The following is a 27,550-nucleotide window of genomic DNA, read 5'->3' on the forward strand; positions in this document are numbered from 1 at the left end:
GTTCAGAAGTGAGTGGGAAAAGGGTCCCTGCCCAGATACAGCTAATGGCTGGAGAAAGGGCCGTAACTAGGGCAGGGCAGCAGCCCAAGGCACAGAGCCAGCAGGGGTGCAAAAATAGGGTGGCATGCAGGATCTGGCCCAGCAGCATCAGCTCCCAATCCCCACAGGATTAGTTCCAGCGGTATTGGCCAGAGTTCAGGGTGCTCAGTACCACCTCCTTCCCTGCAGGATCACAGACCCGGCTGGAGCAGGCTCACCCTGGTGCTAGGACCATGGCTGGCAGGGCTCTGTGTGTGCTTCTTAGCTCATACTGAGCATGCTTAGTAACAGCTGCTGTAACTGCTCCTTTCACTGGGGATTAAAATCTGCTGCTGTTCACGGAGCTTAAAGGAGTTTTGGGGGGGATGACAGAGTCTGTGCAGGGGGTGGAAACTGACTGCCCAGTGGGGTCAAACTGGGGTCAAGCTGGAGGCAGGGGAAGCTGAGGGGCAAAATCAGGAAGAAACAGCAGGAGCTGGGGTTAAGCCTAAGGGTACAGGCGCTGGCAGAGAGCAAAACCCTGGCTCAGGGAGGGGCAGAGGGGATTAAAGTGGGGTTAACAACCTGCTGTCTTTGCAAAGATAGAGTGGGGGCAGAGGGACTTTTTTATTTCCCCTCTCACAGGACAGTACATTTCAGCACATGATTCCCAGAGCTGTGTCCTTAAAGGCACAAGGTGTCCCAATGCCTTGACATGGCAGTTCTTCTCTGTCTGATATAACGTTCTGAGGTGCTAAAGGAAACTTGATTCAGTGAAATATTTTACATATACCCCCAAAAACTGTCGCACATTTTGTTTAAAAGAATCCCTTGTTAGTTAATGTCTGTATAAAGTCTTTCCTAGCAGTTTGCAAATTTGTCTTATTTGCTGCTTTGATTCACTGAATTGCACTCCCTTTCTTGTAATCCCTTTTAAATATAGGTTGGATCATCTAATTGTTTACTTTTTAAAATGTTATTTTTATTATTCTTATTACTCTTAGCACTTCATTTACGTTTAACGTTGTGTAGATGGATGTCGTGCTATTTATATTTTATAGCAAATAATCATTGAAAATATTTATAAGTAAATAGTTGCTAGTAGTTTTATCAATGACATCTGTATTTTTAGTATAGCACATCGGATGTTTTTACTGTGATTTTTTTTTTAATATGGAATTTTTAATTCTAAATTTTTCTTTTTATAGCACAAGTTTATTCTGCTGGATCATGTGACTTCTAGTCTGACTGATTTTCTGGCGTGGTATCAAAACGTCTTAATTTTCATTTGATCCTCCAATGGGGATTGCTTTCTGAACTGTTGTTTTGCCTTTCAATCCAGCCCTTTAGTATTTTTTTGCATGTCACTATTTGTGGGTAGAACTTGGTTCCCAAATATTCACTAAGGGCAGTATGCTATCTCATATTAAATCCTTCTCAAAGGCAAAAATCTACTGTAATTTTTACTGAACGTAAGAACGGCTACAGTGGGTCAGACCAGTGGTCCACCTAGCCCAGTATCCTGTCTTCCAATGGTGGCCAGTGTCAGGTGCTTCAGAGGGAATGAACAGAACAGGCAGTCATTGAGTGATCCATCCCATGTCATCCACTCCCAGCTTTTGGCAGTCAGAGGCTAGGGATACCCAGATCTTGGGGTTGCATCTCTAACTATCTTGGCTAATAGCCTAGCTTCCAGGAACTTAAATATAATTCTTTTTTGAACCCAGTTATAGTTTTGGCCTTCACAACATAATGTACACACATCTACACCCCCAAGGTTGCTTGACAACCACAAGAGTTGAAAAATCATGAATTATACATTCCTAAGTCATGAAATTAAAAAGCAAAAAAAAATCATATTAGTTCTTTTTATGTGCCTTTTTGCTCCTGAGTCTTTAGGGTGCCAGAGATCCAAATGCACAAAAGTAGGAGTCTAAATCTCTGGCTGAATCTTGGCCTAGCCTTATACTTCGGTGGTTACTTCTCCCAAGCAATTCATATACCTAAGGCCTATCACTACACTACAAACTTATGTTAACTCAGGTTATGTCAGCATACAGTCACTGCAATTAGTATGTCATTTGTGCGTGTGCCTACTTGGCTCTTTGTGTTAGTAGTGAGTGTACTCACCGGGAGCTTTTGTATGGGTTCAGAGTGTGGTGCACCATCCATGGCTATGTATCAACCCTCTGTCACAATCTGCTATCTCTTACCTTTGTCATCCTCTGGTCCAGGGGTAGCCAATTGTGATGGATGGTTGATGCCCTTTGCTACCCCTGGACCAGAGGATGACAAAGGTGAGAGAGAGCAAATTGTGACATGTACCTATCCATCAAAATGTGCTATCCTTTCACCAATGAGAAAGGAAATAACAAATTTGACAGGACAGAAAAAGAACATCTATAGGTGTCAGTAACTGGTAGCAAAATCTGTCAGTAGTGATTTTTGATATTATACCCTGGCTTCTGGCAGGAGGCAATGATTTTCAAGCTGTGGGGGTTATCCCCTTAGCGAGGCACCCCCTAGAGTTTGAAAAACTCTGTGCTAAATGGAAGACAGAAATCTTGGGTGGCATGTGACCCTGCATACCTCCACCCTCATCACCTTGAGGGGGCGCAAATACCCTTGCTAGCCCCATGTGCTAAAATGCTTAGTTATGACTCTGGTTGGAGCCTGACTGGCAGGGGCTATTAACCTGAAATGGTGGTTCTGAGCCCCACGGATCTACAGCATCATGGATTGAAGAGCTGAGACAATACTCCTGGTATATATCTAGGCGTTGGGCTGTAGGCCAACTTTCTAGTCAGAGACTTTCAGGACTTTAATAATAGAAAAATTGCTTAGAAGAACACAGCCCTTTCAAGTCTCTCCCACTGCAGGCTCAAAGGCAGCATCTTAGGGAGCTGCCAGAGTTGTTTGAATACCAACTCCCACTGCTACCAAAACCAGTCAGGAACACTATTAATTTCTGTCATGTGTTGTAGCCTTGTCATGATCAAGCCCTGGGTAATCATTATGCTTGTCTTGTTTATGACCTATGCAGAGTATAATTAAGACAACTCGTATTCACCAAATATGCAACTTGGTAGTGTCATTTTGTATAAAATATTTAGATTTCTGCACCTTCAGCCTTAGCACATCTATGTTAAAATATGAATGTAGGATCAGTTTGTGACTATGGCCAATGTCATTATAAACTATCTAATGAACTAGCCAACCTCCAGGCATCCTGCCCTGCAGGGTTTCACTCAAGGGCTGTATTGGGTTAATATGGTAGTTTGATGTCTCCATGCCAAAATACTTCCACTTCAGCCCGTGTGATGTGGACAGGGCCGCCTCCTCAGCTGCCCGCAGCGGGGTCAGGAATTGGAGCGGTCCACCTCCTCCACCAGCTGTGTTCCTTCCGGCCATCCAGGCACTGGGCATCATGGGAGATAATGTCTCCGCTCCTCCCCTTGGGGTGTGTGTGACGGGGGAGAGACGGTCCGTCCGGTGTCCGCCCGCCCCCCGTGTGGGGGAGCAGCCAGTCCTGGGTAAGTCCGTCTCCCACCAGCGTAGGAGGGGTGAGTCCTGGCTGAGCGTCAGCCACCCCTCGGGGTGTGGGTGTGGATGTGGGTGGGGGGGGGGGTGTCGGTCCTGTTAAGAGGTAATGGCCCTTTCCCGAGTGGGAGCAGGGCCATCCCGGCACCGCAGCTCCCCCCTGCCGACGGGCCCCGGGCTGGCTCCGGGTTAACGCGGCCGCGATGGGAAATCCCGGCTCGTACCCAGCACGACCCCCTAGAACCAGCTCGGCCTGTGCCCCGCCCCTTGCCCGGCTGTCTCTCGGATTGGCGGGCGGGTTGTGTACACACAGGGCTGCGCCAATGGGTGGATGGCGGCGCCTAACCTCACGCGGAGGGGTGGCCAATGGGAGCACGCAGTTGTCAGCCGCCGCCAAGCTTGTGCGGGGGAGAGGGACACAGAGTCGGGGCGGCTGCGGAGCGAGCCGGAGAGTGGGCCGGGCTGGAGGCACGGTGAGCCGGGGACCCTGTGCGTCGAGGGTCGTTGCTTCTTGCTGCGCCCTCTCGGGGGGCGGCAACGCAGAGACGGCCAGGGGGCGCCTCTCTCCTTGGGGCCGGGCGGAGCAGCTGCCAGGTGGCCGGCTAACTGCTACAGCAGCTGGCGAGGGAGGAGCCGTCGTCGGCTCCTTGTCTTGGCTCTGGTGCCGGCCAGGCCGAGCCCGCTCCACCCCCGGGGCCTGTGGAGGCACGGGGCGGAAGAGAGCGCTGAGCTGCTGCGTAGGGGGCAGCCCCGCTCAGTCCCCGGCTGTGATGTCTCCCTCTTCCCCCCGCCCCAACCGTGCACTGGGGCTAACGGCCGTATTGCCCTTTTCCCCGGGGGCCTGACGTGGGGCCACTGTCACGGGGATTCATCTCCCCGCCGAGAGCCCTGGAGACGGGCTCTGGTGCCTGACACCTGTGAGCCACGGTCCCCTTTCGCTGCCTTAGCAAGGTGGCCCGATGTGCTCGGCGTGCCCGGCACGCAGGCCTGTGTCTGGAGCTGGGTAGTGCCGTGTGACAGCCGCCCTGTCTGTCTCACTGGGGCTTCTCCGCCACTGCTTGAAACTCAGCTGGAGGGCATCGAAGTGGCCGCGTGTGTGTGGCAATTGGTATCTTCCCCAGTCTCCTCAGACCCGTCTCTTCCCCAGGGAGATACGAGTTTCTAGGGGAGGAGGGGAGGGTGAGAGGTGGCTCAGGAGCGTTCTGTATTTGGTCCTTCTAGCAGGGTGGCAGTTCGGTGTTTAATTCACTTTATAGCAAGGCTGTGTTCTTGCTGGCAGTTTAGTTCCTATCAGTTTCACTTAAAAAACAAAACAAACCCCTTAACAGCTAACTTCTGACGTGCAACACAAAGTTAAGATGTTTGGCACTATAAATTTATGCAACACTTTGAAAAACGTTCTGGGCCACTCGTGGACCTGCGGCTGGTTTCTTATTCTTTTTTTTTTTTTTTTTGTGGGGACGGGTAGTCAAAAGGTGGGAAATGAGAGCAGAAAGAGTCCCATATTTCACATTTGACGTCACTAGGAAGGCCCATAATTCTTCTTTTAAAGGTGTAAGGGAGGTGGAGGTGAAGGTGAATATAGACTTTACATTTCACAATGCAAACCTTCGTCAATAATCTGGAAATAATGCTGAAAATATAATGTAGAATCAGCAAACCACATATCTTTCCCCCCCCCCCGCCTTTACTTTGTGTATCTGTTTTTAATTTTATTGAAATCTTCAGTTGATATCTGTTGTACTTGCGAGAAGGGGGTGGGAGATAATGTTAAAGAGTGAGCTTGCATGGTCTCTTGCTATCCTTTATTATATAGAATGGCAAAATCAGAGCCTGAATTCTATCTGGCAACTCTTACAAACGTTAAGCCAATTTAATAGAAACTTCTATAGAAATATAAAAGGAAGAGAGAAGCATTGATTACTGGGCTAGTCTTAACCATGTTGGAATTAAATGTTTTTAAAAGCATCTCAATTTTTTAATAGCAACTGGAGAATAATACTGTCCATAAATGACCAGATCATATATTATCTGTCCTGTCTATTAAAGAAATTCCAAATTATGAATTGGTTTGATGTATGGCTTGAGAAAAATTTGTTTGTATGCCAGTATATACTTATGTGGTTAAAGTGAATTAAATCAGGTTAATCCTTTTACATCAGTTTATGGCTGCTAATCCACTTGATCACATAGTAATATACTAATATTTTATATTGAAAGCATGTCAGTTTTATGGGAATGGAAGTCACTGATGATTTATTGATACTGTTATGATACAAATGAGAAAATGTATTTTACAGTTCAGATATTTGTGTATATAAACACAGGTACTTGCAACTTCAGAAATACCTTGTTGAGAATATTGTATGTACAGTGAAATACAGGAGCAGCGGAAGCACCCTAAAAGTGTGGGTGGGCACAGATTCCCGAACTGTGGTCCCACCCGCTCGTGCCATCCTTTCCCCCCAAGGTCCCATCTCCTCATGCCGTCTCTTTCCCCCAAGGCACTGGCCCCCGCTTGCTTCTCTCCACCCTTCCCCGTGGGGCTCACCCTTATGGCCAGTAAAAAGTCAGGGGGGGCCATGGCCCTCCTCCCTCCCACCCCTGTTCTGGTGCCCCTGATGCAATATCTTGTGGAAGTTTTGATAGAGTTGGGAAAGGAAGAGAGAAATTGGATAACAGGAAAGAAAAGATGACAGGAGAGGTAGCTGCAAGAAAAATGTACTGAAATATCTCCTCCTCCCAAGACAGTTTCTCTTGTTAAACATGAAACATTATCTCTAAAAGAGACCTAGGAATAATCGGTTAGGTGATTTAGGCCTACCCTAAAGAAAGAGGGGGAAACTGGGAAATAATTCTTAAAAGTGACTCCTATTTTGTTATTAGTGGGCACTGTCTTGTACAAGCAAACTTCTGAGAGAAATCTTGTATTTTTCTGTAACAACCCTTATGGTTCTCTTATAACCGCTTCCTGTGTGTGTGCGCAAAAATTGTTGTACTATAAAGAATGAAAAGGAGCAGTTTGACTCAAGTTAATCTTCAGTGGACACAGTTAACAACTTCATATAGTTACAGAAAGTAATTTAACATGAATAGATGTACTACTTGTCTGAGCCTTCTGCTCAACTGTTATATCACTATTTGTTAAGGTGGGCAGTAATTCTCACTACATTATCTGGCATATTGTACACACTGCCTTTGATGCAAACGGCTACCAGGAAGAACGGGACCAAATGATTTTTGAATTATGGATTTTTTTACATAAAGCTGTAAAATTAGGATTGTTTTTGAGGGACATTCTTTAGATATTAAAGTGTAAATCTCTTCAATATGAGGAATAAAGTGTCACATTGACTTACTGCACCAGTTTTTCACTTCTAGAAACTTTAGTTCAAATCTAGTTTAGTCTGCATGTGAAATTAGTTCTGTCATCTCATTGTAGTTTTCAGTGAACCCTTTTTGTGGCAGGTTTGCAAAGTGGAAATAATTTATAATGATTTGGTGCAATTGTCTGCTCAGCAAAAGCCCATTGCTGAAAGTATTGCAAGTTCTGATCCAGGTGAGTTTAGTGTTGTGTGTAGAAGCTCGTTTGAGTTCAGGCTATGAAGTGTTATCTACCTCTAAGAGAGTAGCCCAGACAGATCAGTTGGGGGAAAAGTGCATAATATAGTAAGACAAATGGTGTTAATTTTCTAGAAGTACCTCATATTTTCCCACTTTGTGTGTTGGAAATAAGTGCTGTTCTGGATATGATTCTCACATACATTTTTGTCCAGGTGCACAGTTAAGAGCTGACACAGAGTGGAACAGATAATATCTTTTTCAGTTTATTTCTGCTGCTTAAGCTATGAGAGCCTATTTACAGGAGCAGCAAAAGAACATGCATGACACCCTATGGTGGTGAGCTGCATAAGTGAACCTTACAATACAAAGCAAGTTTCTGGAGATGTGCACCAAATTCAAGAAGAGAAAATAGTGGTGTGATATAGCTGGGAAAAGAGAGCTGTTTATCCATGCTGCATTTTATGGAAATCTTAATTGTGTGTCATCTTGAAGCAGAATGTGGCCTTTTAGCTGTAGCCTGTGTAGCTCACTGGGCAGGAGTTAACCATAGTTGTCTTATTCATACAATACGGCCTTAAAACAGTGTTCTTTGCTTTTCTTTAATGCTCTGCAGTTCCATTAATTTGATTTGCTTTTTATATGTGCTTCTAGCTTTTTTTGTTGTACACTGTTTAGAGGAGAACTCTTTACTCTTATCCTACCAGCTAGTAGTAAAGTCCTACAAATGTAGTCAATAGAGAATAAGTGAGCAGATTTGTAGGTCGGTTAACAGTCTTACAGAGGTCTCAGAGTAGCAGCCCTGTTAGTCTGTATTTGCAAAAAGAAAAGGAGTACTTGTGGCACCTTAGAGACTAACAAATTTATTAGAGCATAAGCTTTCGTGAGCTACAGCTGACTTCATCGGATGCATTTGGTGGAAAAAACAGAGGAGAGATTTATATACACACACACAGAGAACATGAAACAATGGGTTTATCATACACACTGTAAGGAGAGTGATCACTTAAGATAAGCCATCACCAGCAGCGGGGGGGGGAAAGGAGGAAAACCTTTCACGGTGACAAGCCTTACAAGTCTTACAGAGATTATCAACTTTGCTCCCTCTGGTTTGGTGCCAGGAAATGATAATGTGTTCTTGGACTTAGGTCTCAGACAGGCTGGTGCAAAGCCAAGAAGCTACCTAAATCCATCTTGCTTTCAAATACACCTATCCTAAAGTTTACGTAAGTAATTAAATGAAAATAAACTAAAGTACGTTGAGAGTTACTGTAAGAAAATTAAATCCAAGTTGATGCTTCGTTTAAATTGTTCTGGGTGGGGGTTTCAAAAGCAAGCAATTTGTGTTCTGCAATCCCATGAAAAGGTGGTGTGTGTTATGGCATGGCAATTTTATAATGCTGAACTTCCTGTTTTTGGTTCCTTTTTATTTAGACTTGCAGTACTGGTAGCTGTTCTACATTTTTATGGCTGTATCCATTAGTAAGAGTGGAATAAGAACTGAACTTCATCTTTAAAAATGCACAGGACAGTTATGTTGGAAGAAAAAACAATGAAAGCTCACTCAGCACTGCCTCATTCCATAATTTTTGCTGAAATATCACTTTCTGGCTACTTGTAGTAGGTTGATGATCAGTCAAATCATTTTCAGCTACTTCAAATTCAGGATTATATATCCCTTCCACTATTACAGATGCAAAACTTTTCCAAGAAGTACAATCTAAGAAAATGAAACTAAACACTTATCTCAATTCATGTTACAAGATCAGAACATAAATATCTAATGACCCTTGGTTTTGGGCTGGCTTCTACTGTGGTACAAAGCTTTCTAATAGGGCATCTTTTAATTCTTGTGAGGTAAGTGTAGCTCTTCAATGAAAAAGGGACAGAACTAACTTTCACTTGGTCAAATAGAGAGTTAGCTATTAGTAATAAGAAACTCTTGGACTTTAAGAACACACTTCATACAAGAAATGACAGGTTTCAGAGTAGCAGCCGTGTTAGTCTGTATTCGCAAAAAGAAAAGGAGTACTTGTGGCACCTTAGAGACTAACAAATTTGTTTGAGCATAAGCTTTCGTGAGCTACAGCTCACTTCATCGGATGCATCCGATGAAGTGAGCTGTAACTCTCGAAAGCTTATGCTCAAATAAATTTGTTAGTCTCTAAGGTGCCATAGAAGAAATATTCACCATGACAGTTCTGAGTTTAGAGTTTGCTGAAATTAGTTCTGAAATCTTTCCTAATTAACTGCCATTTAATAAAGAAAATGCTTTCAGTCACTCTTATTACAGGCGCACAGAGTACCTTTTTGAATTCAAGTATGCAGCTGTCAAGGGCCACCTGTTAGTATAGTGACTGAACCATCCCCAATTTAAACATGTCATTATTATGGCCAGTGTGTTCTGCACAGAAACTTGCTAATTACTATAGACTGTCAGTTAACTACTGAAACTGACTTTCAAAGTAGATTTCTCCTTCTGCTAGTTGGTGACCTAGTTCTGTAGAACAACTTGGTGTTTGCTACCAAGCAAATGCTATAACAACCACTCAGTATTTAGTATTGAGTATCATAGTAGGGATTCAAACTAAGTTAGCAGAAGACTATTTTTAATCACTATATAAGATATAGAAAAGTTGATGGGTTGTTCTTAAATACCAAGAATTGGAATTCTTTTTGTTGGAGAGTACACACTACACACGGACATCACTTAGGCCTTGCCCATGAAACCTCTTACGTATTTGAGTAGTGTCACTAGCTCCAGTTCAATCTATTTTTTTGCATATACATGTTTGTAGGAATGGAGCCGTAAATAAGAGTGTGGGTATCCTCTAGTAACTAAAGTAATACCTGTAAATTCCCATGTGTTATCTTAATCAGATGAATTTATAAACTAGTGAATGAAATTTCTATCATGATGCTTTAAAGCTCTGACCATATGAAATAATTTCTTTATATCCTTATTTTTCCATGTGAGCAATTGCTATAGGTAGCAGGAGAATCCTAACTGAACACTTATAGGTGGGGTTGGGGTCCTAATGATTGAGTGGACGGAAGTCTGCCCTCCCCCATCCCAGATACCCTACGGAAATCACTTGCTACGTAACAGAGAGAGATACAGTACATTTCTCATGGTACTGCTCCAGTTACTCCTTTTATTTTATAGAGGAAAAAATATATATTTCTCCGAGTCTCCACAGATCTCTACTTTTGGGCTCCTTTAGTTTACCATGTGATTCAAGCAGGCCAATCTGTTTCTAGGAATTTTGAGTGTGCTCCCTTTTCCTGACCAACACAGGTCTTTTAATTAATATTTTTATCTTTGCAGAATTCAGGTTTATCAAATTTTCTATGTAAAAATGCTGGCTGTATATCTTCCAAGATGAAAGGGAGTAATCTCACTTGGTGTCTCATGCTCTTCACAGTCCAGTCTGCCCCTCCTTCATCTAGGGTTGTTACCTGGGACCTGCCAGCTGCACACTTCCTAACAGGCACAGGGCAGATGCATCCACCTCCATGGAATGTGGGGCTAGCTGCAGTTGAGGTGTATGTGCACGCCTTCTTTCTCCAAGCTCTGTCTGACCCTACTTTGCCCCTTCTATTCTGGAGTGTTTGAGCATGTTGCTTCAGGGGATGAATTCTTTCTCTTATTCCCTCAGCATAGTCCTTCCTCTTACATGGCTCAGCAGTTCTAAAACACTAGTGCTCACATTTTCCTCCTTCTTGAAGTGTCTGGCTGAGCAGTTTTTCCTTCTGTTTTCCCAGAGGCTGTTCCAGCAGACTCCTCAATTTCTCCTCCTCATTTATTTGGTCAAAACAGGTTTGGGGTGCATGACAGGGTGCTGGCTATGGAAATCTGAGCTAGGACTCTGTCATGCCAGCTCCAATCAAGAAAGGGGAATTGGAGCTGGCTAAGTAAGCCCAGGCCTGATTGGCAAACAGGGAACCACTGCTGGCCTCATTAGTGTGGGGCTACATAAAGGCTGGCAGGAAAGAAACCAGGGAGGAGCCAGAGAATTGGAGGGAGTGGTAGCTCTTCTCTGCTGGGTGTGGGAGCTACCAGTCCCTGTGGCTGTACTACTGTTTGTAGTTAGAAGGTGATGGGAAAATATACTGTAAATAAAGAGCATGGGTGATTGCACCAACACAGAGGTCTCTTGCTGGTTTGTGGGCATAGAAGGGACAGATGCGAGGAGGACGTGGCAGCGCCTTGCTACAGGGTGACTAGTTCACCTATAGTAAAGAAAAAGGGATAATACTACCAGTTTAAAAAAAACACAACAGGAAACTTATGTACCCCAATAAACAAATAATTCCCTAAAGTACATTAATAAATTCAGGGAAGAAGGAAAATGGCTTATTTGTAAATCAGCTTCTCTGAAAATATTCAGTGTTTTAGTGATCCTGTGCTTGTGTGTGTATGAGCAAGCATCCAAACAAAATTATTTTTGGTTTTAAAATCTTAAATTTTTGGTTTTGTCCTTTTTGAATGGGTTTATTTCCTGGGGTGCTTTGCCCCCCATTCAGTCAAAGGAACTGACTAGAATATTTGGAGGGCCTGTGTATATCTGTCCCCTGCAGAGGGGTGAGGGGGTGCTAGGCTTGTACTCTCCACTGTTTCCCTAGAGGTCCAGTTAAAAATATCTAAACTGGAAGTTCTGCTAGTCTCACCCTAGGAAGCCAAGATCCCAGAATGAAAAATGTCTGATAGATTAAGAGAAGCGGAGGAGGAGTCCAGTGTGCTTAGTCGGACCCTATAGTTCTGCCCCCACTCAGTATGCTAAGCATACTGTTTTACCTCTTGTTGACTGATTTCTCACATCCACACCCCATTGCTGGTTCTAGCTTGCCAAAGGCTAAGCCTTTAAGACCGTTCCTGTATTTTTCTCTTTCTGGTGACAATGCTATTTAATGTATTCAGCAGCTCCTAGCACTGCTGCATTTGTATAGTGTAAGGTTGGCAACGGACAAGGGTTATTGGAGTTGTATTCGTTAGCAGAATTACTGGGTGGGGAAAGCAGAGAAAGGTCCTAGTACCTGCAGTCCCTCATATCCAGCCATCTGTTGAAATGATTTCACACTGAAGTTTATTTTGAGTCTTATACACTCATTTGTTCCATTTTTATTTTAAAATAGATATTGGCCTCTGTGATAGCCATCTAGGTTGGTTTTGTTTCATATTCTATCTTATTTATTAAACACATTCTTAAACTTTTTATGATCATTTATTTAAGGAGCTTTATTAAAGAAAGGTAACAAACTGGACATCATATAGAAATATTTTATACACTTGGAACATTATAAAAATAATAGAACAGGAAACAAAGTAACATATCTGTAATATATGTACAAACAATAAATTCAAAGTCTGTCCAAATGATCTTTAATAGAACCTATTATCAAATACATGGGTAATAACTTAATTTGTTGCATCACATAAGAGGATCACAGAATAATTAATAGAAATTCCAAAGTAAGAAGTCCCCACTTATATTTTTGTTTGCTAACAAATTTGAATTTGTTTCTGTAATACCAAATCTTCCTTTTTTTAAACTGTATAATTTGATTACTGATCAGTAATATTTTCAACAGAGGCTGTTTTCACAAAATCTGAGAATAATGTCTAATAGGAATTGGATACTAAAATGTATTTGTAAGATTTGTAGAAACAAGATGGCAATACACTTATTTCTGTGAAAGAAAAAATTCTGGTGAACACTTGGAGCAATTAAGAACCTGGTCTGAAAACCGAGACACAGTTTAGTAGCATATGTGCAACAGGTGGTCTAATCCATTTTGCCACTATGCATAAATTAGTAGCTTTAAAACTGAGCTTGTACTGATTAATCAAGGAACCTTTCTGTTACCCTGCAGCTTTATGAAACCTGATCTTGTTCTACACTGGACTGAACCCTAACGTTAATTCTAGGGTTAGCTATACATACAATTTATTCTATCTTTCAAAATGAATACATGCACTGTGTAGATCAATTTTCCATATAACTAGGAGCAGCTCAACAATATCTTCAGAAAGGAAGAGTGGCACATGGAGTGTAAAATAATTTTTACATTGCAGTAAACATAAGATCTACTAGCTGCCTCACTTAAATAGATTGTTAGGAATGGATTTTTTTTTCTGTGATTTTAAAAAAAAAATTATTTTTTTTTTAGTTTACCCACATGATCATGTCTAAATACCATCTAATGAAATACAGTAAAAGTGATGGCTTAAATTCTAAAAAAGCTATCCAACAACTAGAGGGCCCAGTTGCATTATTTTGTTGTCTTGTGTGACAATTAGTATAATACTGGCATAATAACAGCACTGACACTTGGAAGACTTGCAGTATGTGGGAGGTGATGGTGGGGTAGGTGATAGGTGGTATTTAGGAGCACAGTGGGATTCATCTGTTGGTGCTCATTTGTTTTGGAGGTAAAGTGTCTTGAGTTGCCAATGAAAAAAATTGGGAGAGAAAGAAATTAAAACTGAAGTTTGCTTAAACATGGATATAGGAAGGAAATACACTGGAAAACAGACTAAGAGGCTCTCTTTTTAGTTTCCGGAGGTTTTTGTTTAATAGACTTGTTTACCAGAAGCTTATTATGCTATTGTGTAAAAATGAGTCTTTAGAACAATTAATTTTAAGGGCAAATCAATTTCTGGAGAACTAAATATTGTTCTGCAGAAAAACACATTCTGTAACTTGTGTTGTCTGTTTCCAATAAATGAATTGTATGTCAAAGCTCTAATATGAATGAAATTTTAGAATAGATTAGTCTTTTTAAGCTGCAGAGAAGTTTGGGTTAGGTTGTGGGTTTTTTTTTTTAATTTATCTCACTGGATAAATCAGAATTGGACGTAGCTATCTTGTAACTAAATTAATAATCAGTTTTTTTGATTTTGAATGTGTTCAGTGTTTGTGATCATAACTGCAGGTTTCAGAGTAGCAGCCGTGTTAGTCTGTATTCGCAAAAAGAAAAGGAGTACTTGTGGCACCTTAGAGACTAACAAATGTATTGTTACTTCGAAGTGAGCTGTAGCTCACGAAAGCTTATGCTCTAATAAATTTGTTAGTCTCTAAGGTGCCACAAGTACTCCTTTTCTTTTTGATCATAACTGGACTTTGTTGTTGCCCTGGTATTCCTATTGCTTAGTGTATTGTTCAGCTGTCAACTTGCTTTAACAAGAGAGCAGTGAGGTAAATTATGTGTAACCAAAAGGTGAACAAATTGTTGTGGTTCTTTTTTAGAAAGAAAAGCTTTACATTCTGGAGGAAGATACTTAATCTGTGAGGCACATTTTCCATGCCATAGGACTGGGCCTCCATCTTTTTGTATAATTTCTTCAGAAACCAGTGAGAGAACAAAGTCAAGTTTTGCATTTTGCTATCTGTTTGATGCAAGCTGTCAAGTAGTAACTGGGAATAGGAAAGAATCTACATTTTGAGACCATCTGCATGGGTTCTTTTGTCTGAAACTGACAAGAGGTCATGGCAGATGGTGAGATCACAAAGTTTGGCTTCTTGAGCTTGACAGAATGTGTTCATAAAGCTGGAAGAATACCAACTGTTTTTACTGGCGTAGAGGTTGGTGACAAGACTGTAGTAGAGTTTTTTGGATAAAATCTCCTGGATCACTAAACTTGATACAACTTTGAGAAATTATCAATAATTCATTTCACTAATAAAATTATGTCTAAGAAGACTAAATATGCTTGGCAATTGTATCCCTTTCTAGCTTTCTGTATATCAGATCAGAAAGACTTTTTTTTGAATTTCACAGAAAGCAAGTTGCCCATCAAATACAGAAATATTTCACTTGAGGTGAAAGCACATCCATCCATCTCCCTTGCCTAGGATCCAAGACTTTGTATTTGGAATAGCAGGGGTAAGGTGGGGGGCTGAAACAGGGATTAGGAAGAGAATGGGCACCTCCATCCCAAATTTTAATACGCGATGTAGAATACAGTACAGTCTCTCCATTACTGTGGTTGTAGCCTGATGGCTACAGCCTCTCCAAATGACTCCTGCATAAAGTATAGAATCATTGTACCTTCACAGTCACAGATCCAGTAGTTCCACCTCCACACTGTCACCAATGATATTCTCTGAATTATCCTATGAGGCCTTTGCAGAGCCCCCACTTCGCACACTACAAAGCGTATAGAGGTGCTTTGACATGGCAGTTTTGTTTTTATGTATGCAGCCATCCCCTTCCCCCCACACCTCCCCCAAAACAACAACATATATCTAATGCAAGTTCATGGTTCAGAGGACTTTGGATAGATCCTTTGCCCTTGGGTTGAAATTTATCCCTGATGAAGAAATTATTGAATTTTAAATTTGAGTTTCGTACAGACTCCAAACATATAGGAATAAAATGTATGAAAGATAGCCGCGTTAGTTCTTAGTTTAGTAGACCCACTTGTTTACCCATCATCTTTAGTTATGAAGTGAACTTAATAATGTTTTTGCCATGTTTGTTTCTAAATCTCCTCATAATTTGAGCTGTGATTTTAAAATTTAATATGCCAGCATTCTGAATTGTTGATTGTAAGGGACTATCACTGATCAACAAACATTTTTGGTTTCAAAAATTTTGTGCTAAACTGGTCATATTAAATGTTGTTTGTGTTCTGTTACATCACTACAAAGGTTGTTTTCCTTTTATTTACAAATTTAATGGTCTCTATTAGAGCACTAGTGGTTGTGGTGCTATTTTGGCAGGAAAACTGAGTTGGAGTCACTACTGATATTAAATGACTCCCGATATCAAATCAAGTCCTGAGATTTTCCTTACTTTAAAATGAAGCACTTAAACAATAGATCTGTGTATATACATATTCCTTTTCCTGAGTTCCTTATATTGTTTAAGCCAAGTAACTTTTAAAAATCTAGCTTTAGTTTTCATCATTTATACTGATTACTCATTGCTTTTCTCTCAACTTGGGCAGTGAAAATAGACTAGTTTATTTTTGTTGCTTTCAATTCCTGGGTTTGATGCACTAGCACATGGCTGCGGCATTTGTGTTGCAAATACTACAAGGGAATGTTTATTTGTTAAACTGTTTGTTTGTTAAATTGTTGCTCCAGCTCCAGGGCAAAAATCTGCAGCTCCACAGCTGCTCCGCACTCCAGCTCCGGGCTCCACTTCAAAGCCCTGGTATTAAATGGCAAAAAAAATTGAATTGATGCAGAGTTAAAGTTGCCTGGTGATAGCTTGTGCCCTTTAAGAACATTGAATTCAGCAAAATTCAAAAGTCTAAAAATGAGGAAGTACAGAGTTACGGTAAATGCCCATACAACCTTAACTGTGCCCCTCTGGAGCTGGCAATAGCCTTTGGGAATTATCTGCATGCTCTTAGCTGCAGTCACTGAGTCAGGTGTAGCTGTATTGAATGGTGGAGGAATAAACTGGGGCAGCTTGGAAGAGCTGTGATTGTGATAAGAGGTGATCTGGGATTTGCCTGAACGTCATAGAATTGTGGTGATTGTGATTTGAGGAAATCTGGGTCTGAGTGTGTCCCCGTCTCCTGTGATGTGTGTTATCAAAGCAAAGATGTGCATGTGTACCTTGAGGTTCCAGGGTGCATCATTTCAATGCAGAATTGGATAGATAGTGCTAGTACCAAGGCACTGGGATCTTCTTGCCATGAATATTGTCAGTAGTGAGGTGAAATGAGATCAGTCTGTGGATTTAGTGATGGGTAGGGGAAAGTATAGGTTCAGGTGATATCCTGTGTGCAAGTGTCATGGGGTTGTAAAACAATATAAAGTAGTTAAATTGTATGAGTGTAGTATTCTGTTGGGGGAGTAGACTCTGTCTGAGCATAGAGCAAGTGCAAGTAATGCCTGGCCATTACAGTGAAAAGGCAGTGTGTGAACTATGTGTGGTATAGATGTTCTGGGGAATTGCTCAAAGAGGCCAGAGTTAAGGTTGTATGGACATTTACCCTAACTCTGTATTTCCTGGCTTACAGAATCCTGAGTTTTGCCAAACTGGACATTCTGGAAGAGTCTGAGCTATCACTGGGCAACCTTAACTCTATGTTAACAAAAGGGTTTTTGTTTTTGTTGTTTTTGGGTTTTTTTGCCATTTAATTTCCTAGTTTTTTAAAGAGAAATGTGTGTTGGTGGGAGTCAGAGGTCATTTTGGCAGTTGTACTTACAGTTGCTAGGTAATAATCAAAAGACCTAGTTTTTATATAGTGCTTTTCATCAGTAAATCTCAAAGAATTGTACATTATCATCTCCATTTTACAGAAGTGAAACTGAGGCAAATAGAGATGATGTGACTTGCCCAGCCAGTGGCATAGCTAAGAATAGTCCCAGTCCAGGAGTCATTCCACTAAGCCATGCAGTTGAGGTGTGATTCCTAAATCCTCCTTTCCTCCCCCTTTACATTTTGTGATAGTAGAATGGGGATATGATTGTGCTTTTGAAATGTTTGCAATGTACAGTTGCTAAGAGGGCCAGTGAGAGAAATCTCATCCATGGTCTGTGTCCCAAAACTTGACAGGTTTTTATTACGTGGTGATTACAGTCTTTTTAAGCATGAGCGAGAAGACTGGTATATGTCTCCTTTTACCCTTTGCTCCACAATTCCCTGAAACATGTACCCCCCCCCCACCAAAATTTCCAGCTCCCCGTCTCATTCTATTAAGTCGTTAGTTTGCTCTGTAGAAGCCATTGACATGGAAGTTGTTGTTCTTTGCTGTCTACTTTGCTATATGTGTATGCTGCTGTGTACACATATCACAGGCAGCAGCTTACTGGAGGGCTGCATGCTATCTTGGTTATGTAGCCTGAGCTGGGCCCATCATTCCCAGCTTGGACTGTTGCCTCTGCTTCAGCCAGGGTTCCCAAGCCATGCCCACTGTCCACCCAGTCTGCTCCTCCTCCAAACCAAGCCCCTTCTCCACACGCAAGGTTGGTGTGCATATTAGCTATTCGTTTTCTGGATTACAGATGTTTAATTTTTTGTTATCAGGTCCTTTCTCCCCCCAAGATCCCAGCTCATATGGAAGAGCAGGGAGAGGGGCTTCACATCCCCCAGGAGAGCAAGGTGCCCCAGATACCAAGAAACGCAAGGCGCAGAGCTCAGGACCCTGTAGAGGAAGGGGTAGGGCTCCCCCAGATCCCAGCACACACAGAAGGGGATAATTCAGGGCTGACCAGCCCTCTATAAACCCCTAACTTCATCTGCCCTTCACATTCTCCCACCACTTTCCTAATCCCTCCCCCCCTCCCCCACCAACCATTCCCATTTATCTCCCTCTCACTAATACCCCAAACCCCACCTACTCATAGATACATAAATTCCATGGCCAGAAGGGACCATTGTAATCCTGTAGTCTGATCTCCTGAGTAACACAGGCCATAGCACTTTCTCAAAATAATTCCTAGAGCAGCAGCTCTCAACCAGGAGTCTGGGGGTCCCTGGGGGGCCACGAGCAGGTCTCAGGGGGTCCACTAAGCAGTGCTTAGTTAGACTCTCTGGGGCCCAGGACAGAAGCCAAAGCCATGCCGCGCAGTGCTGAAACCTGCCGCCCAGAGCACTGTCACCCAAGGCTGAAGCCAAAACCTAAGCAATTTAGCTTCATGGGGGGGCCCCCTGTGACATGGACCCCAGGTAATTGCCCTGCTTGCTACCCCTTAACACTGGGCCCTGGCTTTTATATGCAGAAACACAGTTGTGGCACAGGTAGGTAGTGGAGTTTTTATAGAATGTTGGGGTAGGCCTCAGAAAGACAAAGGTTGAGAACCCCTGTCCTAGAGCATATCTTTTAGGAAAAACACATCTACTCTTGCTTTTAAAATGGTCATTGATGGAGCCTTGGTAACTTGTTCCAATGACTAATTATTCTCATTGTTCAAAATGTACACCTTATTTCAAGTTTAAATTTGTCTAGCTTCAAATTCGAGCATTGAATCATGTTGTACCTTTTTCTGCTAGATTGAAGAGCTCATTTTTAATAATTGTTCCACATGTAGATACTTGTAGACTGTAATCAAGTCACCGCTTAACCTTCTGTGTTAAGGCAACTCTTGGAGTTTGTCATCATAAGGTGTTTTTTCTAATCCTTTAATCATTCTTGTGGCTCTTCTGAGTCCTCTTCAGTTTATCAACATCCTCCTTGACGGTATTTCAGCAGTAGTCACACCAATGCCAAATACAGAGGGAAAATAACATATCTGCTCCTCCTTGAGATTCCCCTGTTTGTGTCCCAGGATTGTTTAAGCTCTTTTGGCCACAGTATCACGTTGGGAGCTCGTGGTCAGCTGATTATCCACCACAACCCCAAAATCTCTTTCAGAATCACTGCTTCCAACAGTAGATTGCCCCATTGTGTGAGTATGGCCTACATTCTTTGTTCCAAGATGCATATGTTTACATTTAGCCATATTAAAATGCATATTGTTTGCTTGCACGCTGTTTACCAAGAGATCCAGATGGCTTTGAATCAGTGACCTGTCCTCTTCATTATTTATCACTCCTCCAAATGTTGTCATTCGCAGACTTTATCAGTGATGATTTTGTGTTTTCTTTCAGGTCATTGATAACAAATTTAAATAGCGAGGGGCAAGAACTCATCCCTGCAGGACCCCACTGGAAACACACCCACTCTATGATGATTTCCCATTGACAGTTATATTTTGACACCTATCCGTTACCCAACTTTTTAATCCATTTAATGTATGTCATGTTAATTCTGTGTCATTCTAGGGTGTTTGTGTTTTGTTTTGTTTTGTTAATCCATGATCTTGCCTGGGATCCATGTCAGCTTGACAGGCCTGTAATTACCTGGATCATCCTGTTTACCATTTTCAGACATTGGCATATTAGCTTTCTACCAGTCTTCTGGAGCATCCTTAGCACTCCAAGATTTTTAAAAATCAGCATTAATGGTCCAGTGAGCTCCTCAATCGGCTCTTTAAAAACTCTTGGATGCAAGTTTTCTGGGTGTGCTGATTTAAAAATGTCTAACTTCAGTAGCCTCTGTTTTGTATCCCCTAGAGATGCTAGTGGAATGGAAATAGTTTTATTGCCATATGGTGAGACTATATCATCTGGGTTTTTTTTGCCAAATACAGAACAGAAATATTTATTGAACATGTTTGCCTTTTCTGGATTATTATTGATAATGCTACCATTGCTATGTTGTATTGGACATGTCAGAATTCTTTTAGTTCTGAATATATTTGAAAAACTTCTCATTCTCCTTAACTCTGCTCTCCTCGTGTCCTTTGACTTCCCATATCAATTTTCTACAATTCTTAACTTCTGGCTTCTATATTACTATCAGCTTCCCCTTTCTTCCATTTGTTATACGTTATTTTAAAATTTTTTATAGCTGCCTTCACTTCCCCTCTAAACCAGATATGTTTTTTTAACCACTATGGCCGCCTTCCTCAGTTGTGGGATTATGGCTTTTTTTGGCCTCTAGAGAGATGTTTTTAAACGATTCCCAATCATTCACTTTTTTTATTAAATTCTTCCTTCCAATTGATTTGGCTGATGATTATTTTTAATTGGCCCTATTAAAGCACCAAGTATATATAATTACCAGTCCGGACTTTATTCTGCTTGCGCATAATAAATGTGAGGAGTACTCTTGCGCTCCTAATCACCCATCCCCTCCCAGTAAGTATTTGAATGTGTAATTTATCTTCTTTCTTTTCAAAAATAGTTTCAATTCATTCTGAATATTCTGCTGTACTCGCATTATGATCTTTTAAAAACACAACCCACTGTACCCCCCTTCCCCCCCCAAAAAAAAATCTTGACAGAGGCAGATTTTTACAGTTCATTCTCAGATTTCTGCCCAGGATGGTTTCAAACTTCAAAGTTGCTCGTATCTGTGAAACTTAAACAAAAATAAAGTATTTAATTGTTTTCTCCTGGTGGCTGTATCTTGGGAACCACTTGCTCAAATGACCCCACGTGTGGATCACTAACCCTATCATACGCTCCAATGAGGCACAGAAGATTTCAAAACAATCTGTATAAGTGCACAGATTTTAGAGCCTGAAGAAGAGTCGTCCTTTAAACAGGAAGGGGTTCCCAACCTTAGCTAAAGCGGAGCTGGAATACCATTATGTATGAAGTTAGAGGGAGAATGGAGGAGAGGGGCTCTGTACATACATCAGTAGCATAGCATACTCAGAAGTGTAAAGTGGCATATTCATCTCAATGAGATGTTCTCATCTGAAAGAGAATACCCCTTGGAAATAAGGGCAGCCTGAAACTATAGCTCCAAGATGTGTGAACTACTCCACATCAGAGGATCTGACTCAAATGGGGGAGGATGGGAGAGAGAGACACCCCCAGAAAGCCAGTCCTCCCAGCCTAGCTCACATGGGGGCCAGGGGTTTGGGGTCAGTCCCACATAGATGGGCAGGGTCCTCAAGATCCTGGTGAACACACAGTGGGGCAGAGAGTGGGCTTCAGACACCTGAGAAGTGCAAGCCTCTTCCAGAACCTGGCTCACATGACAGGGCTGGGGGGCGCAGGGAAAAGCTGATTAGATACCCTGCTCATCTGTGGCAATCTCAGAGTGTGGTGTACACATGTTGTAGGGAGATAGGCACAAGAACCCCCCCCCCCCGAATCTGTCTCACATCGGGGGCTGGGAAGGGAATTACACCCCAGTAGATGAGCTGGAGGCCCCCAGATTGTGGCACACAGGAGGGGAATGTGGGTTGACAGGTGCCCCTGCCCTCCTCCCCCCATCCCATATCCCTCTTCCCACCCGTTCCTTCCCACTCCCCCATGTCACCATCACCTCATTCCCCAACTCCCTTCCCCCCCCTTTCTCACCCATTCTTCCACCCAGTCACTCTCTCCGCCCAGCAAGTATTTGCTTATATAGTTTTTCTTTTCAAAAAGTAGTTCCAGTGCCTTCTGAATACTCATCTGCTATTCAGATTAAATTTCCCTAAAATAAATTAATTTAAAAAAACAGCCATTTGGCAGAGTCAGATTGGAGCATTATGCCTGCTTTTTCTAACTTCAGATTTCTGCCCTAGGTTGGGTTTGAATTCAGCGTGCCTGGGGTGGTGCTTTGATCCAATGACTATAACATAGCCTCAGTTAGCTTCTCTCTCCATACATGCTCAGTGTAATTGATTAGGCATGTAAGCCCAAGGTCTTGTCGACACTGCTACTCTACAGCGCTGCAACTTTCTCACTCAGAGGTCTGAAAAAACACCCCCCCTGAGCACTGCAAGTTTCAGCGCTGTAAAGTGGCAATGTAGACAGTGCACCAGCGCTGGGAGCCGCACTCTCATGCTGGTAGCTACTCCCCTCTTGGGGGTGGGTTTGTTTTACAGAGTTGGGAAAGCTCTCCCCCAGCTCTAGTGCCGCAACTGCACAGGCACGTTTAAAGCGCTGCCGTAGCAGCGCTTTAACATTGCTAGTGAAGACATACCCTTAGAGTACATAACTGGAGAAGCAAACTCTTTCAATTCACACTTTAATTTGATATCCCCCGCCAAAGCGATGGTGGGTGCCATGTACTCAGTTGTGGTGATCCTGGTGCAATGATCTGAGCGCTGGTTTGATCTCGATCTGTGAGCAAAAAAACATGTCCAGAATGTGTCAACTTTAAGAAAATCTGGTTCCCCCTCCTCCCCCCCACCCCTCCCAGGTGACCAGATACCAAGTGTGAAAAATCGGGATGGGGTGGAGTGTAATAGGTGCCTATATAAGCAAAAGCCCCAAATATCGGGACTGTCCCTATAAAATCAGGACAGCTGGTCACCCTACCCTGCCTCCCCAATTGGGGATTGTATCTTGTGAACCATTGGTCAAAAGGCCTCAAATTTGGATCACTGGCCATACCATGCAACCCCATGTGGTGAACCAAATTTCAAGGGCATCTGATTAACCGTATGGGTTTTAGAGCACTTAGAACAACTGAGCTTTATACAGGATTTTGGTCCTAACCTTAACTATAGCAGAGCTGTAGTACTACTATAATCTAGGTTTCAGAGTAGCAGCCGTGTTAGTCTGTATTCGCAAAAAGAAAAGGAGTACTTGTGGCACCTTAGAGACTAACAAATTTATTAGAGCATAAGATTTCATGAGCTACAGCTCACTTCATCGGATGCATTTGGTGGAAAAAACAGAGGGGAGATTGATATATACACACACAGAGAGAACATGAAACAATGGGTTTATCATACACACTGTAAGGAGAGTGATCACTTAAGATAAGCCATCACCAGCAGCGGGGGGGGGAAAAGGAGGAAAACCTTTCATGGTGACGAGCAAGGTAGGCTATTTCCAGCAGTTAACAAGAATATCTGAGGAACAGTGCGGGGTGGGGTGGGGTGGGGCGGAGAAATAACATGGGGAAATAGTTTTACTTTGTGTAATGACTCATCCATTCCCAGTCTCTATTCAAGCCTAAGTTAATTGTATCCAGTTTGCAAATTAATTCCAATTCAGCAGTCTCTCATTGGAGTCTGTTTTTGAAGCTTTTTTGTTGAAGGATAGCCACTCTTAGGTCTGAAATCGAGTGACCAGAGAGATTGAAATGTTCTCCAACTGGTTTTTGAATGTTATAATTCTTGACGTCTGATTTGTGTCCATTCATTCTTTTACGTAGAGACTGTCCAATTTGGCCAATGTACATGGCAGAGGGGCATTGCTGGCACATGATGGCATATATCACATTGGTAGATGCGCAGGTGAACGAGCCTCTGATTCTGTGGCTGGTATGATTAGGCCCTATGATGGTGTCCCCTGAATAGATATGTGGACAGAGTTGGCAACGAGCTTTGTTGCAAGGATAGGTTCCTGGGTTAGTGGTTCTGTTGTGTGGTGTGTGGTTGCTGGTGAGTATTTGCTTCAGATTGGGGGGCTGTCTGTAAGCAAGGACTGGTCTGTCTCCCAAGATCTGTGAGAGTGATGGGTCGTCCTTCAGGATAGGTTGTAGATCCTTGATGATGCGTTGGAGAGGTTTTAGTTGGGGGCTGAAGGTGATGGCTAGTGGCGTTCTGTTATTTTCTTTGTTGGGCCTGTCCTGTAGTAGGTGACTTCTGGGTACTCTTCTGGCTCTGTCAATCTGTTTCTTCACTTCAGCAGGTGGGTAGTGTAGTTGTAGGAATGCATGATAGAGATCTTGTAGATGTTTGTCTCTGTCTGAGGGGTTGGAGCAAATGCGGTTATATCGTAGAGCTTGGCTGTAGACAATGGATCGTGTGGTATGATCTGGATGAAAGCTAGAGGCATGTAGGTAGGAATAGCGGTCAGTAGGTTTCCGATATAGGGGGTGGTGGTTATGTGACCATCGCTTATTAGCACCGTAGTATCCAGGAAGTGGATCTCTTGTGTGGACTGGTCCAGGCTGAGGTTGATGGTGGGATGGAAATTGTTGAAATCATAGTGGAATTCCTCAAGGGCTTCTTTTCCATGGGTCCAGATGATGAAGATGTCATCAATGTAGCGCAAGTAGAGTAGGGGCATTAGGGGACGAGAGCTGAGGAAGCGTTGTTCTAAGTCAGCCATAAAAATGGGACAATGTATACCTTCAAGTCAGCGGCACTGCGATGGGTACCCGCATGGCCCCACAGTATGCCAGCATTTTTATGGCTCTACGATATAACCGCATTTACTCCAATCCCATCACTCTCACAGATCTTGGGAGACAGACCAGTCCTTGCTTACAGACAGCCCCCCAGTCTGAAGCAAATACTCACCAGCAACCACACACCGCACAACAGAACCACCAACCCAGGAACCTATCCTTGCAACAAAGCCCGTTGCCAACTCTGTCCACGTATCTATTCAGGGGACACCATCATAGGGCCTAATCACATCAGCCACACTATCAGAGGCTCATTCACCTGCGCATCTACCAATGTGATATATGCCATCATGTGCCAGCAATGCCTCTCTGCCATGTACATGGGTCAAACTGGACAGTCTCTACGTAAAAGAATGAATGGACACAAATCAGACATCAAGAATTATAACATTCAAAAACCAGTTGGAGAACACTTCAATCTCTCTGGTCACTTGATTACAGACCTAAGAGTGGCTATCCTTCAACAAAAAAGCTTCAAAAACAGACTCCAACGAGAGACTGCTGAATTGGAATCAAATGCATCCGATGAAGTGAGCTGTAGCTCACGAAAGCTTATGCTCTAATAAATTTGTTAGTCTCTAAGGTGCCACAAGTACTCCTTTTCTTTTTGCGAATACAGACTAACACGGCTGCTACTCTGAAACATCAGATATTCTTGTTAACTGCTGGAAATAGCCTACCTTGCTTGTCACCATGAAAGGTTTTCCTCCTTTCCCCCCCCCTGCTGCTGGTGATGGCTTATCTTAAGTGATCACTCTCCTTACAGTGTGTATGATAAACCCATTGTTTCATGTTCTCTGTGTGTGTATATCAATCTCCCCTGTTTTTTCCACCAGATGCATCCGATGAAGTGAGCTGTAGCTCATGAAAGCTTATGCTCTAATAAATTTATTAGTCTCTAAGGTGCCACAAGTACTCCTTTTCTTTTTTCTATAATCTAGGAAATGCTTCTGATGGTCTTAGATTTTTATTACAAAAATTAGATTTTGGGGGGTGGGGAGGGCAGTTTTGACTGGATAGTATTTAAGATGTAGCAGGAATAGTGTTCATTAATTCACTTGTATGGTTTCTTAAAATCATCCCAGCAATAAATTTAGAGTGGACAGAATTATAGCCAACCTGAGGTTTGATCCATCATCTCTAGGGCTGCAGATTTGTCATGGCATTTTTTATCAAAAATTCCAGAACAGTCATGATAAATTTACTCAAAATGAATGGGTTTAGGGTAAATGTGTAAAGTCACAGGTATGAAAATTCTAATATCTGTACTTCCTTAAATACAATATACATAAGTCCCTTCCCTCTACAAGCACAGGTGAGATACAAAGGAATCTTTTTATTATTTATTAATTTAATTTGGTCTTAACAATAATGATGTAAAATGAAGTGACACCCTTTTAAAAATAGAACTACAGGAAATGACAGGCATGTGGTGCATGGTACAGTTGTATATTTAAGTTTCTTCTGGTATAAGATGTTTGTTTTATACCTTGGTGGAACACTGGTCATCCTGAAGTATATTTTTGTATGCAGAAAATGATCTTTCTGCATCAGCGCTATTTACTGGCATAGTCAAACATGAGAGAGCAATCATGGCAAGTGTTTTGCGATCTCGTTTCAGATTTCTCCAAAACTGAAAAGTTGTTACTTTGCATTTTGTGGACATTTTTGATGTAAGCATGATATTAATGCGGTGCTACGCTATTATCTTCAAAAAGTGTATTAGCCTCAGACACTTGTCTCTCAGGTATGATGAGTTATTTTGTTTGATTTGGGTCACATACTAGACAAGCATTGAAAAATGTTGCTGCAGGCTAATTAAATGCGGCAGTAGAGTTTCACTGCATGTATCTTTCAATTTTTTTCAGTGCTATTATGGAGTGCTTCTTTGCCCACTACATGCTCACCTTCGTTGGCACTGCTTTTCACTCACATGCATGTGCATATCACAGGTTCTTCATATATTGTCAAGGTATGAATGGTAGGTGGTTCATACCTTTGCAAGATATTCAGCTGTTTAAGGACTTCTAGTAACTGGCATAAATAGATGACATCTGCAACGCACAAACTGCTTGAGTGATTGCTCTCTTCTTTGAAAAAGGAAATGTAGTTCTCTGTGTGAGCTAAGTGGAAACACAATGCTAAACCCGCTGTTCCAGCACGTTATAACTGGACTATTTCCTTCATCTTCTGAGTGCTTACAGAAGCAAGCTTTACATGCAGGCAGGCTGTAAATGTTTGTTTCACAACAACCACGTCATTTCCTTTTTCAAGGTTTTTATGCCACGCTTCACCAACCAGGTTTAGGTGAGCAACACATGTCGCATGCGCTTTCGTGTTCTCCTCTGCTCCCTGGCCTTTTTCGTATATGTTGCGTTGTCTGATACAACTGCAGTGATCTGGTCAAAGGAAACTTTGTATTTATCCAGTGTTTCCTATGTTGCTTGGCTAATAGTTTTAAAGTTCAGAGTCCAATGCCCCACAATCCAACAGAAGTACACATAATTTCAATTCGTGTTTACGTTGTGGTTTGCTGAAAACAGCAAATATGTTGATTTTCTGCATCTGTGGTCTCAGGTGACAATGGTGATTCTATCCCAAATATTTAGCTTTTCTTTATTTTCTCTTACGTAATTTTCAAATATTCTTAGAAAATAGAATTTCCGTAGATGGCTCTAACTTGGTATGATTCCAACATTTTTCAGGTTACGCTGTAAATACTCCTTTGGGGTACATTGTCAGGGGCTTTTGATGGCAGATTTGCTGAACAGAGCTTCAGTAAGCTTTAAAATGTTCGGTCTGTCTATGAAGTTGCTCCTTTGTTTCCTCAAAATCTGA

General features: G+C 42.2%; 1 protein-coding gene across 15 annotated transcripts in view; it reads left to right on the plus strand.

Annotated features, from left to right (window-relative positions):
• Positions 1-3,475: 3,475 nt before the first annotated feature.
• Positions 3,476-27,550, plus strand: part of TFDP2 (transcription factor Dp-2) — a 168,478-nt gene continuing 144,403 nt past the window's right edge. For 2 of the 15 annotated variants that reach the window (XM_043492889.1, XM_043492890.1), the window contains exon 1: positions 3,867-4,031. In XM_043492889.1, the coding sequence (XP_043348824.1) occupies positions 3,882-4,031 (150 nt within the window). In that variant the 5' untranslated portion in view covers positions 3,867-3,881. Of the gene's footprint in view, positions 3,582-3,866; positions 4,032-8,267; positions 8,346-27,550 lie in introns of those variants that run through there. The other 13 variants (XM_043492892.1, XM_038415388.2, XM_043492898.1 and 10 more) reach the window with 11 other exon arrangements.

The sequence above is a fragment of the Dermochelys coriacea genome, chromosome 9 (assembly GCF_009764565.3).
Source record: "Dermochelys coriacea isolate rDerCor1 chromosome 9, rDerCor1.pri.v4, whole genome shotgun sequence".
NCBI lineage: Eukaryota > Metazoa > Chordata > Testudines > Dermochelyidae > Dermochelys > Dermochelys coriacea.